Below are 13,295 nucleotides of genomic sequence, written 5' to 3' on the forward strand. Positions count from 1 at the left end.
GCCTCATAGAATGAGTTTGGAAGGATTCCCTCATTTTCTCTTTCATGGAATAATTTGAGGAGTATTGGTGTTAATTCTTCTTTGAAGGTCTTGTAGAACTCAGCTGAGTATCCATCTGGTCCTGGGTTTTTCTTAATTGCTGGTGTTTATGGCATTTCTGTGTTATTACTTGAAATTGTTCTATTTAAATCATATATGACCCCCTGATTCAGTTTAGGTAGGTTATATGTCTCTGGAAATTTATTGATGCCTTCAGTATTTTCTATTTTATTGGAGTATAAATTTTCTTTTTTTTTAATTTTATTCTAAACAAATGGGATACATGTTGTTTCTGTGTTTGTACATGGCGTAAAGGCATACCATTTGTGTAATCATAAATTTACATAGGGTAATGCTGTTTGACTCATTCTGTTATTTTTCCCTTCCCCCCAACCCTCCCACCCCTCTTTTCCCTTTATACAGTCCTCCTTCCTCCATTCTTGCCCCCTTCCCTAACCCTAACTCTAACCCTAACTCTAACCCCTCCCACCCCCCATTATGTGTCCTCATCCACTTATTAGCGATATCATTCTTCCTTTGTTTTTTTTTAGATTGGCTTATCTCACTTAGCATGATATTCTCCAATTTCATCCATTTGCCTGCAGATGCCATAATTTTATCATTCTTTATGGCTGAGTAATATTCCATTGTATATATATACCACAGTTTCTTTATCCATTCATCAATTGAAGGGCATCTAGGTTGGTTCCACAATTTGGCTACTGTGAACTGAGCAGCTATGAACATTGATGGGGCTGTATCTCTGTAGTATGCTGATTTTCAGTCCTTTGGGTATAGGCCAAGGAATGGGATAGCTAGGTCAAATGGTGGTTCCATTCCAAGTTTTCTAAGGAGTCTCCACACTGCTTTCCACAGTGGCTGCACTAATTTGCAGCCCTACCAGTAATGTATGAATGTACCTTTCTCCCCACATCCTCGCCAACACCTGTTGTTGCTTGTATACTTGATAATCGCCATTCTAATTGGGGTGAGATGGAATCTTAGGGTGGTTTTGATTTGCATTTCTCTTACTACTAGAGATATTGAACATTTTTCCATATGTTTCTTGATTGCTTGTACATCTTCTTCTGTGAAGTGTCTATTCATTTCCTTAGTCCATTTGTCAATTGGATTATTTGCATTCTTGGTGTAGAGTTTTTTGAGTTCTTTATAGATTCTGGAGATTAGTGCTCTATCTGAAGTATGATTGGCAAAGATTTTCTCCCACTCTGTAGGCTCTTTCTTTGCATTGCTGATAGTTTCCTTTGCTGAAAGCTTTTTAGTTTGAATCTATCCCAGTTATTGATTCTTACTTTTATTCCTTGTGCTATGGGAGTCCTGTTGAGGAAGTCTGGACCTAAGCCAACATGTTGAAGCTCTGGACCTACTTTTTCTTCTATAAGATGCATGGACTCTGGTCTGATTCTGAGGTCCTTAATCCATTTTGAGTTTAGTTTTGTGCATGGTGAGAGATATGGGTTTAGTTTTATTCTGTTGCATATGGATTTCCAATTCTCCCAGCACCATTTGTTGAAGAGGCTATCTTTTCTCCATTGCATATTTTTGGCCCCTTTGTCTAGTTTGAGAAAATTGTATTTATTTGGGTTTGTGTCCACATCCTCTATTCTGTACCATTGATCTTCCTGTCTATTTTGGTACCAATACCATGCCGTTTTTGTTACTACTGCTTTGTAGTAGAGTTGAAGATCTGGTATTCTGATACCCCCTGCTTCGCTCTTTCTACTGAGGATAGCTTTACTTATTCTGGGTTTGTTATTCTTCCAGATGAATTTCATAATTGCTTGCTCTATTTCTGCAAGGTACATCATTGGGATTTTAATTGGAATTGCATTGAATCTGTATAACACTTTAGGTACTATAGCCATTTTGACAATATTAATTCTGCCTATCCAAGAACATTGGAGATATTTCCATCTTCCAAGGTTCTCTTTAATTTCTTTCTTTAGTGTTCTGTAGTTCTCATTGTAGAGGTCTTTCACCTCTTTTGTGAGACTGACTCCCAAGTATTTTATTTTTTTCAATGCTACTATGAATGGGGTAGTTTTCCTAATTTCTCTTTCTGAAGATTCATCACTTATGTATAAAAATGCCTTAGATTTATGTGCATTGATCTTATATCCCACTACTTTACTGAATTCACTTCTGAGATCTAAAAGTTTTCTGGTGGAATTTCCTGGTTCCTCTAATTATATCATCATATCATCAGCAAATAGGGATAGTTTGAGTTCTTCTTTTCCTATTCATATCCTTTTAATTTCTTTGGTCTGTCTAATTGCTCTGGCTAGAGTTTCAAGGACGATATTGAAAAGAAGTGGTGAAAGAGGGCATCCCTGCCTTATTCCAGTTTTTAGGGGGAATGCTTTCAGTTTTTCACCATTTAGAATGATATTAGCCATGGCTTAGTGTAGATGGCCTTTACAATGTTAAGGAAAGTTCCCACTATCCCTATTTTTTCTAGTGTTTTGAGCATGAAGGGATGCTGTATTTTATCAAATGCTTTTTCTGCATCTATCAAAATAATCATGTGATTCTTGACTTTAATCTATTGATATGGTGAATTACATTTATTGATTTCCTGATGTTGAACCAACCTTGCATCCCTGGGATGAAACCCACTTGATCTTGGTGCACTATCTTTTTAATATGTTTTTGTATGCGATTTGCTAAAATTTTGTTGAGAATTTTGGGGTCGATGTTCATTATGGATATTGGTCTGAAATTTTCTTTCCTCGATGTGTCTCTGTCTGGTTTAGGTATCAGGGTGATAATGGCTTCATAGAATGAGTTTGGGAGGGTTCCCTCCTCTTCTATTTTATGGAACACTTTGAGAAGTATTGGAATGAGCTCTTCTTTAAAGATTTTGTAGAAGTTGGCTGAAAACCCATCTGCTCCTGGACTTTTCTTTATTGGTAGGCTTTTGATGACTTCTTCTATTTCATTACTTGAAATTGGTCTATTTAAATTGTGTATGTCGTCCTCGTTCTGTTTAGGCAATTCATATGTCTGTAGAAACCTGTTGATGTCTTCGAAATTTTCTATTTTTTTAGAGTATAGATTTTCAAAATAGCTTCTAAATATGTTTTGTATTTCAGTCGGGTCTGTTGTGATATTTCCTTGTTCATTCCGAATTTTAGTGATTTGTGTTTTCTCTCATCTTTTTGTTACTGTGGCTAAAGGTTTATCAATTTTGTTTATTTTTTCCAAGAACCAACTATTTATTTTGTCAATTTTTTGTATTTTTTTTTGTTTCAATTTTGTTGATTTCAGCTCTGAGTTTAACTATTTCCTGTCTTCTACTACTTTTGGTGTTGGTCTGTTCTTTTTCGAGGGCTTTGAGCTGTAGTGTTAGGTCATTGATTTGTTGAGTTTTACTTCTTTTATTGCGCTCAATGAAAAAATTTTTCCTCTAAGTACTGCTTTCATAGTGTCCCAGAGATTTTGATATGGTGTTTCTTTGTTCTCATTTACCTCTAAGAATTTTTTAATTTTCTTCCTAATATCTTCTGTTATCCATTCATCATATAATAGCATATTGTTTAATCTCCAGGTGTTGGAGTAGTTTCTGTTTTTTACTCTTTCATTTATTTCTAACTTCAATCCATTATGATCTGATAGAATACAAGGTAGTGTCTCTATCTTCTTGTATTTGGTAACATTAGCTTTTTGGCATAATATATGGTCTATTTTAGAGAAGGATCCATGTGCTGCTGAGAAGAAAGTGTATTTGCTTTTGGTTGGATGGTGTATTCTATAAATATCTGTTAAGTCTAAATTATTGATTGTGTTATTGAGATCTATGGTTTCTTTGTTCAATTTTTGTTTGAAAGATCTGTCCAGTGGTGAGAGAGGCGTGTTAAAATCACCTAGTATTATTGTGTTATATTCTATTTGGTTTCTAAAATTGAGAAGGATTTGTTTGTCATACATGGATGAGCCACTGTTTGTGGCATAGATGTTTATGATTGTTATATCTTGCTGATTTATGCTTCCCTTAAGCAGTATGAAATGTCCTTCCTTATCCCTTCTGACTAACTTTGGCTTGAAGTTCACATTATCTGAAATGAGGATGGATGCTCCAGCTTTTTTTGCTGAGTCCATGTGCATAGTATGTTTTTCCCCATCCTTTCACCTTTAGTCTATGGGTATCTCTTTATATGAGGTGAGTCTCTTGCAGGCAACATATTGTTGGATCTTTCTTTTTAATCCAATCTGCCAGTCTATGTCTTTTGATTGATGAATTCAGGCCATTAACATTCAGGGTTATTACTGAGATATGATTTGTATTCCCGGTCATTTGGTTCATTTTTTAAATTTTATTTATTTATTTATTTTTTGACACAACTTGGTTCCTCCTTTATTTGACAGTTCCTTTAGGATAATTCCTCCCTTTGCTGATTTGCTTCTTTGTTTTTTATCTCTTCCTCATGGAATATTTTGCTGAGAATGTTCTGTAATGCTGGCTTTCTTTTTGTAAATTCTTTTAGCTTTTGTTTATCATGGAAGGATTTTAATTCATCGTCAAATTTGAAGGTAAGTTTTGCTGGGCATAAGGTTCTTGGTTGGCATCCATTTTCTTTCAGAGCTTGAAAAATGTTGTTCCACTCCCTTCTAGCTTTTAGGGTCTGGATTGAAAAATCTGCTGATATCCGTATTGGTTTCCCCCTGAATGTAATTTGGTTCTTTTCTCCCACAGCCTTTAAAATTCTGTCTTTATTTTGTATGTTTGGTATTTTCATTATAATGTGCCTTGGTGTGGATCTGTTGTAATTTTGTGTATTTGGAATCCTATAAGCCTCTTGAACTTGATTTTCCATTTCATTCTTCAGATTTGGGAAATTTTCTGATATTATTTCATTGAATAGATTGTTCATTCCTTTGGTTTGTTTCTCTAAGCCTTCCTCAATCCCAATAATTCTCAAATTTGGCCTTTTCATGATATCCCATAGTTCTTGGAGATTCTGTTCATGATTTCTTACCATCTTCTCTGTTTGTTCAACTTTGTTTTCGAGGTTAAATATTTTGTCTTCAATATCTGAGGTTCTGTCTTCCAGGTGTTCTATCCTATTGGTTGTGCTTTCTATGGAGTTCTTTCTATTTGGTTTATTGTTTACTTCATTTCAAGGATTTCTGTTTGGTTTTTTTCAATATCTCTAACTCTTTATTGAAATGATCTTTTGCTTCCTGTATTTGCTCTTTTAACTGTCGATTTGTGCTATCATTCAATGCCTACATTTGCTCTTTCATCTCATCATTCAATGCCTGCATTTGCTCTTTCATCTCATCATTTGCTTCCCTGATCATTTTAATTATGTACATTGTGAACTCCCTTTCTGTCATTTCTTCTGCCATGCTGTCGTTGGATTTTATTGATGTAACATCTAGATTTGTTTGGGGCATTTTCTTCCCTTGTTTTCTCATATTGTTCAGGAATCAGTGGGTCATTAAGATATTGCAGATTTCCTCTATTGACTTATAATGTCCCTGAAGATTGCTAGTATATCCCCTCTTATCCTTCAGTAGCCTGCAGTCTTGGAGGAAGTTGATAATGCGGTGCTCCGCAAGAAACCTGCCTCTCTAGGGTTGGTGACCCTCAGGTGGGGTAAATTCCCTGATAGTGGGCAGAGGTGCCTCCACTTGTTGACCAATGGTCACCCAAAGGGGAACTAGGCTGCGGGCTGAGGCAAGGCCTGTTTTTGCCTGTGTCTCTGGTTTTACCGACCTTGTGGGAAAACCTCACCCGGCAGGGAAGACTCACCCAGTGGGGAGGTCTCCGTGGTCAGTTGCCCTCCTAGAGGTTCCCCTCAATCTACAACTACCACCTGGGCTGGGCTGTCTTCCTCTGCAATGTTCCCAGGGGCCCAAACCTACCTCCTGGGCCTGGGAGTCTCACTCTTCCCAGACGAATCTCCTTAGGCTGCCTCTCCTCAGAGAATCTCCCCGCAGTCTTGGAAACTTTGCTCCGCCCCTAGGCGTGTCTCGGTGTGGCTCTTCCAGCAAGAAGCCACCTAGGTCCTGGGACCCTGCTCTGCACTTAATCACCTGGCTATGCGGCCCCTCCTCTGAGCTGCCACCTGCCACAATAGCTTCCAGACCCAGAGACCCACCACACACCTCCTCCTCAGGACAGCCGCCCGGTTTCCGACGCAGTCACTAGGAGTCCAAGCAACTCACTTCGTGTCTCCTCCTCCCGCCAACCACCTGTAGCCCTAGGCAGTCACTCTGAGTCCAAGTGACCCACCCTGTTGCTCCTCCTCCTCGGGGTAGCTCCCCGGGTGTTCAGGAGCGGTCGCTTGGAGACCAAGGGACCCACCACACTCCTCCTCCAGGCAGGCCACCTGTGTTCAGGAGCAGTCGCTTTGAGTCCAAACAACTCACCACTCACCTCCTCCTCCAGCAACCACCAATGGCTCTGATGCAGTCACTCCTAGACCAAACGACCCGCCGTGCTTCTCCTCTTCCTCCAGGCAACCCCCCAGTGTTCAGAAGCGGTCGTTCTGAGTCCAAATAACTTCCCACACAGCTCCTCCTCAGGCAGCTGCCTGTAGCTCTGATGCAGTCACTCCTAGACCAAGCAACCCACCGCACTTCTCCTCTTGCTCCAGGCAACCCCTGGTGTTCAGAAGTGATGGCTCTGAGTCTAAACAGCTCGCCACACAGCTCCTCCTCAGGCAGCCGCCCGGAGCCCCAGTGGTTGCTCCGAGTCAAGCACTGTGCTGAGCTGCCTCCTCTACGATGATCCCAGTTGTCCGTGTTTACCGCTCCAGCGGGGGGGAGGGGCATCTCGCTGAGCAACTCTACTTCACAAAGTTCCCTGTGTTCTGGGGATACCACCCCATCCGGGGCGCCTCCCCAACGGGAGAGACTCACCCAGCGGCTTTGAGTTGGTCCCAAGTCTCTCACTATCTCCTCTTTTGAATCCTGCGTCCTGGAGCAACATAAAATGCAGCTGCCCTCTAGTCCGCCATCTTGAAACTCCTGGAATATAAATTTTCAAAATCAATTCTAATTATCTTCTGTGTTTCAGTTGTATTCATTTTGATATTTGCTTTTTTCATCTTGTAGTTTAGAAATTTGGGTTTTCTGTCTTTTTTCTTCCTTAGAGTGACTAGGGGTTTCTCAATATTTTTGATTTTTTTAAAGAAATAACTTTTTGTTTCGTGAATTTTTTAACTGTATCTTGAGTTTCCATTTCATTGAGTTCAGTTCTGATTTTAATTATTTCCTGTCTTTGACTGTTTTGGGTATTGATTCTTTTCATAGGACTATGAGCTGTAATATTAGGTCATTAATTTGACTTTTATTCTTTTATTGAATGAGCTTACTACAACAAATTTTTCCTAATTTTTCAGGTAATCCATTTTCCCTCTGCCAAGCGGAAGGCATCACAGACATATTATTTTCTTTAATCTTTAAAAAGATATTCCAGGAAAAATTTACACAATATTGAAAGATAAATTTTAAGGACCATACAGAATTGTGTTAGAAAAGTGACTATTTTATTAAAAATATGGGAATACTACCTGATTAGGTGTTGCACACCTGTGATCCCAGTGACTCGAGAGGTTGGGGCATGAGAATTGCAACTTTGCAGGCACTCTCAGGAACTAAGCAAGAACCTCAAGCAATTTAGTGAGATCCTGTCAAAGTTTACAATGAAAAGAATTGAGAATGTGGCTCAGTTGTAAAGCTCCACCAGGTTCACTCCCCAATACAAGGAAATGCCCATAATTGAGGACCATGTGGAACTTCCTCAAAAGTGTTAAAACAGTACATTATGCAGAAATTCTACTTCTGGATATGTACCATAAGTAAACAAAATGAGCATTGCTTAAAAAGAAAAAGCCATATTCACATATTTATTGTAGCACTGTGCACAGGAAGCAAGATATGGAACCCATGTTTGTGCCCTTTAAGAGGTTAATGGATAAATTGTAATACATGTATGAAATGGGAGATTATTCAGAAATAAGGAGGAGGAGGATCCTGCTTTTGTATCAGTAATGAACGTGGTAGACAGTATGATGGGTAAAATTAGCCAGACTAAGAAAGGCTTGCTGATTGGTCCTGTGTCATTTGGAGTGTACAGGATTTGAACTCATAGACTAGGCAGTGGACTCTGGCTAGTTTTTGGAAAATGCACTGATGTTGATCTAAATATACAAACTTTAAGTAAGAAAATGAACAATTTCTGGCAATCTATTGTATACAAGGGCTGGAGTTGAGTGTTGTTTATAGCAAAATACCATAGATTATGTCACAACAACAACAGTTTATTGCTCACATTTGTGGAGCTTAGGAAAACCAAGAGCAAAACAAAGCAGGACCTAGTCTCTGCTTCCAAGATGGCACCTTGAATGCTGGTCCCTCCCATGATGGAAAGGCCAAGTAGGCTAAGTGGGGTTCCTCAAATTTTCATTATGAACTCAGCATTCCCAATCATGAGGACTGAACCCTAATAACTCAAATCCCTCCTAAAAACCCCAATTGTAATGTTATAGCACTATGGACGAAGTTTCAACATAAAATTGGAAGGGATTCAAATCATAGCATGTGAGTACTTTAAACTGGTTTAAAATCAATACCCAATATACACATATATGAAATCATTATATTGTACCCCTCAAATGTATTCAATCTATTTTTATCTGATCTTTTTGAGACATATATGACAGTATATTTTAACATACTATACATACATGGAGTATATCTTATTCTAATTAAAATTCCTTTCTTGTGGCTGTACATGATGTAGAGATTCACTTGGTGTTTTCAAATATGAACAAAGGAAAATTATGTCAGATTCATTCCACTGTTTTTCCTAATCCTATGCCCCCTCAGTTCCCTGAATTCCCCTTTGTCTAATTCTCTGAACATTTATTCTTCAAAATCCCCTTGTTGTCTTAGTATCCACATATCAGAGAGAATTCAACATTTGACATTGAGGGATTGGTTTATTTTACTTAGCATGATAGTCTTCAGTTCCATACACTTACTAGCAAAAGTCACGAAGTCATTCTTTTTTTTAAGACTGAGTAATATTCCATTGTGTATATATACCACATTTTCTTTATCCTTTCATCTATTGAAAGACACCTGGGTTGGTTCCATAGCTTAGCCATTGTGAGTTGAGCTGTTATAAACAACTGATGTGGCTGTATCACTGTAGTTTGCTCATTTTAACTATTATTGAATAGTGTATTTAAAGAAAAAAAAAGATTTAAAATGTGAATACTTTACCTGCTGAAAAATAAAAGACTGAAAATTTGTTAAATCAACATTAACTTTGTTTGGTGCTGTTGGATTGCTAATGCAGAATGATGCAGAAAAAATAATTGGAAGCATAAATAATTTTTACAAAGAAGCCAGCTCTGAGGGTGGGTGATGACCGCTTGACCGAGGAAATGCCAGTGAAACCATCAGACCACATTTAGAAAGTGAATTGCATATTGTTAATTCATTGGAAAATCAAAATCACTAGTAACACAAGAGACCAATGCTGAATGGATTTCTAACACAAAATTTAAATAGAAATTATGATGAATTTGCTAGAAACCAAGGACTATTTCTGGTTTTCCAACAGGAAATAATTTAAAAAAAACTAACACATACAAGGAAAAGAAAAATGGAATTCTATAAAAATGACTAGATTCTTTGATTAAAAGAATGAGAAAGTCACAGAGAGAAAAACAGACAAACAGAGGATAAAATGAGCCAAGTAAGGATTTCTGTGTCAGGTCCAGTGTCACACACCTGTAATCCCAGTGACAGGAGGCCGAGGCAGGAGGATCACATGTCAGAGACTGCTCTCAACAACTCAGTGAGACCTTGTCTTGAAAAAGTGAAAATTGAAAGTTCTGGGGATGCAAAAAGAATGTGAAGATACTCCTGACCAAAATATGTGAAGAACTCCTACTAATGAACACAGCACCAGGAGATGAAAACAGAAAATACCAAATCTTGACAAGGATGCGTGGACCCCAGGAAAATCACACCCTGACAGTAGGTGTGAACATTGCTACAATTTGTACAATTATTTGGTGTATCACCTAAAACTAAAGATATTTAAACACCAACACACCAATCCCACCACTATCTGTGTTTGCAAGAGAAATTCTTTATGTTTAGAGCATTTTTGTTTTGGAAAAATCTCTCAAATTGTCTTCCAAATTGGCTTTAGCATTTTGCATTTCCATCAGCAGTGAATGGCAGCTCCATTTCTTCCACAAACTTGCCAGCATCTGGTGGTGTTTTCTTTGTATTTCGGACATTCAGTGGCATGTCATTGTTGTAATTGCAGTGGAAAAGTACACACGTGTCATCAAATGGTTTTCTATAAGTTACATACCCTGCATACTTCCTAATAGCCCAACTGAACACACTCGGGCACATCAGCAGTGGGTGATTGCATTCATGGCCTAATAGTCACACAGTAAGTAGAATCCAATGCTAGAAATGTATCCACATCACACACAAAAACTCAGATGAATTAAAAACAACTGATGGAATTTGAAAACAATGAACAAATTCCTGCTGTATGGCATGTGTGTCGAGTACCATAGGAGCTGCCATATTTGTGCTGACAAATGTACGAATAGAGCCCACCCTTGGGGAGACCCACAGCAAGGACCAGGAGGAGAACACGGTGGGCTGAACATGGCCTCCTAGGGGGGTGGTCCAGTTTTCAAATCCCATTTTGCTGTCCACTAATGACATGTATCCTTAAATATCCAAGTCAGAATTTATTTAAAGTGAAAGGAAAGAAAACATATTAATACTACTTTGTCCACAGGTACAAAATTGCTTGACTCTGTGGATAGTATTTACAAAATCCTACTTGAAAACAAAGATATACTAAATATACAACTTCCACTGAAGGAGAGTAAAAGGAATATGTTTCAATTAATATAAAAGATGTTATACAAGAAAAAGAAAATATAGCAGGTGTCATAAATGGTACACAAGACATTGACTAATCTACTCCCAAAAGGTTCCATTATTTTGTTCATCAATGTAAAGAAGTTTCTCCTATTAGAACAAATGTTTGCCTTTATTTGGTCTCATTTCTTCAGCAGATATTATCCTTACTCATTACCAAATGGTATATACATGAAATAAAATGCTGAAATTGTATGGCATTTGACTTTGTGGTGAGTAGTAGAATTTTAAATCCTTTACATGCACTTTTCTGTTGCTATGACATCATCATAGCAAGTATATCTGACTATAGCACAACAAGGGATACACACAAATACACAACCACATGTATGTAAAGGCACAAATATGTGTGAAACTGACAGTCTTTTATTTTGTGACAATGTCACAAATACGTTTATGACTGTATGAGGGTGAGTAATAACCAGCAGGACACGGTACAGGTGCATGCACATCACATGTTTCTGAGGGCCCTGGGGAAAGTTCTGCTCCTTATCCAGACAAAGCAGAGCGAGGAGACATTGGCATCTCTGCTCATGAGAATAAATGGGCTGACAGCAGAGAAACACAGATTGGTTAAGGCAGAGAGGTGCACCAAAAATTGACTCGGATTCTGAGAAGTACCCAAATAAACATGCATGCTGAAGGAGAGAGCATAGAGAGACACAAAAGTGCTCACCAGAAGAAGGATGGTTGTGGTTGCTCTGGACTCAGGGGAGGATCTGTTGGAGGGACTGTTGCCATGGAGGTGTTGGAACTGTTGCTTGTGCCTGTATAGAATGATAACCATGCAGCCACTGGCCCAGGGCATGATCCCCAAACACAGAACATCAGGGAGGGACAGCAAGGCTGAATTTACTGCATGTACACTTTTTTCATAATCACCAGTAAAACAATACCCAAATTCTTTTCTGTTTGTCATATTATTGTTACCCCTATTTGCAGTCACATGCATTGGAACAATGATATTGACCAGCAGGTGGAGGATCCAGCACAGAAATACACAGGTGCTAGTGTACCTGGGAGCTTTCACTTTGAGCTCTGCCCACCTGGAGTCCCTGGGGCTGATGGTGATGGCCTGGAAGACACTCAAGAGGCACATGCTGCTGAAGGACATACCCCTGCCCACCCTGTGAACATAGAAAACAAGTTTGCATCCAAGATCACTGATGAAATGTCTAAACCCAAGAACTACCATGGTCTGTGGGACTCCCCTAAGGAGCAGGAATAGGCAGTTGCCTACAATCAGGTGCTTAATAATCAAATCTGTGCATCTCAACCTACATCCAGAGAAGTCAAGGCAGAGGTAGGAGGAAAGGAGACAGAAATTCCCCAGGATTCCAACCACAGTCAGGGTTAAGAAGATCATACCCATCATCAAATCCCCAGAGGCCATTCTGCCAGATCTTTCAGACTGATACTTATCTTCAGGGGCAGAGGATTCTGCATGAGGACAAGAGGCATGGGCTACATTGAAAATGTCAAATAACACTCTATATGTCTACTTACTATTCTTTAGTTAAACATATTAAAAACTTTTCAATTAATGAACTTATACTGTTTTAAGTTTCTAAGTACAAATTTTATGTGTAGAAATAAAATGATACATGTTTTTAAAAATATTCCAACTTTAAGATGACAACCATTTCAAGTGTATTATTAAGTATTTATCACTGATGTAAAGAGAACACATAAAGTTTCATTCTATATATTCCTTTCACACTGGTACTAAAAGATGAAGATTTAAGCTGAGCGATAAATGGTTTGTTTATTTCCCCCCTGGATCAATAGTATGGCATTTAATACAGTCCAGTCTGATTAAAAGAGTGAATTGAACCTAGTTGTGGTCTTTATACTAGTTAGTTGTAACAAAGTTCATTCTGCCATGTCTCACATGAAGGTACAGATAATTGGGGATTTGTTGGCTTAATCTAGTAAAACCTGAAAATTTTACCTACAGTGCTGTTTCATTTAAAAAATGTTACTAGATCAGGAAAATAGAAATAATAAAAAAGTACACTAACTGCCATGTTTCACCATCACAGCTAGTTAGCTGAGTTCTTCCAGTACTCAACATGTTTAATTTTTGTTTTACACTTTGTCATTCTGTTGTATATAAGGAATATCAAATTTAAGTTTTGTGCATTTTTGCAGATATATAAAGAAGCATTCTGAAAGCAAGTATCAATTCTAAATAAACCTTCAAATATCTGGATAAATGTAGATGCACTGGTTGCAGTATAGGATTACAAGAACCTACCCCTTGATCAAGTTGGATATCATGAATACAAGATCAGGCTGAC

General features: G+C 38.3%; 1 protein-coding gene across 1 annotated transcript; it reads right to left on the reverse strand.

Annotated features, from left to right (window-relative positions):
* Nucleotides 1–11,446: 11,446 nt before the first annotated feature.
* Nucleotides 11,447–12,388, reverse strand: LOC124966210 (vomeronasal type-1 receptor 4-like). Its single transcript, XM_047527254.1, has one exon. The coding sequence runs from the start codon at nucleotides 12,386–12,388 to the stop codon at nucleotides 11,447–11,449; it is 942 nt and encodes a 313-aa protein (XP_047383210.1).
* Between the last annotated feature and the right edge of the window lie 907 nt (nucleotides 12,389–13,295).

This window comes from Sciurus carolinensis, chromosome 16, assembly GCF_902686445.1.
Source record: "Sciurus carolinensis chromosome 16, mSciCar1.2, whole genome shotgun sequence".
Lineage (NCBI taxonomy): Eukaryota > Metazoa > Chordata > Mammalia > Rodentia > Sciuridae > Sciurus > Sciurus carolinensis.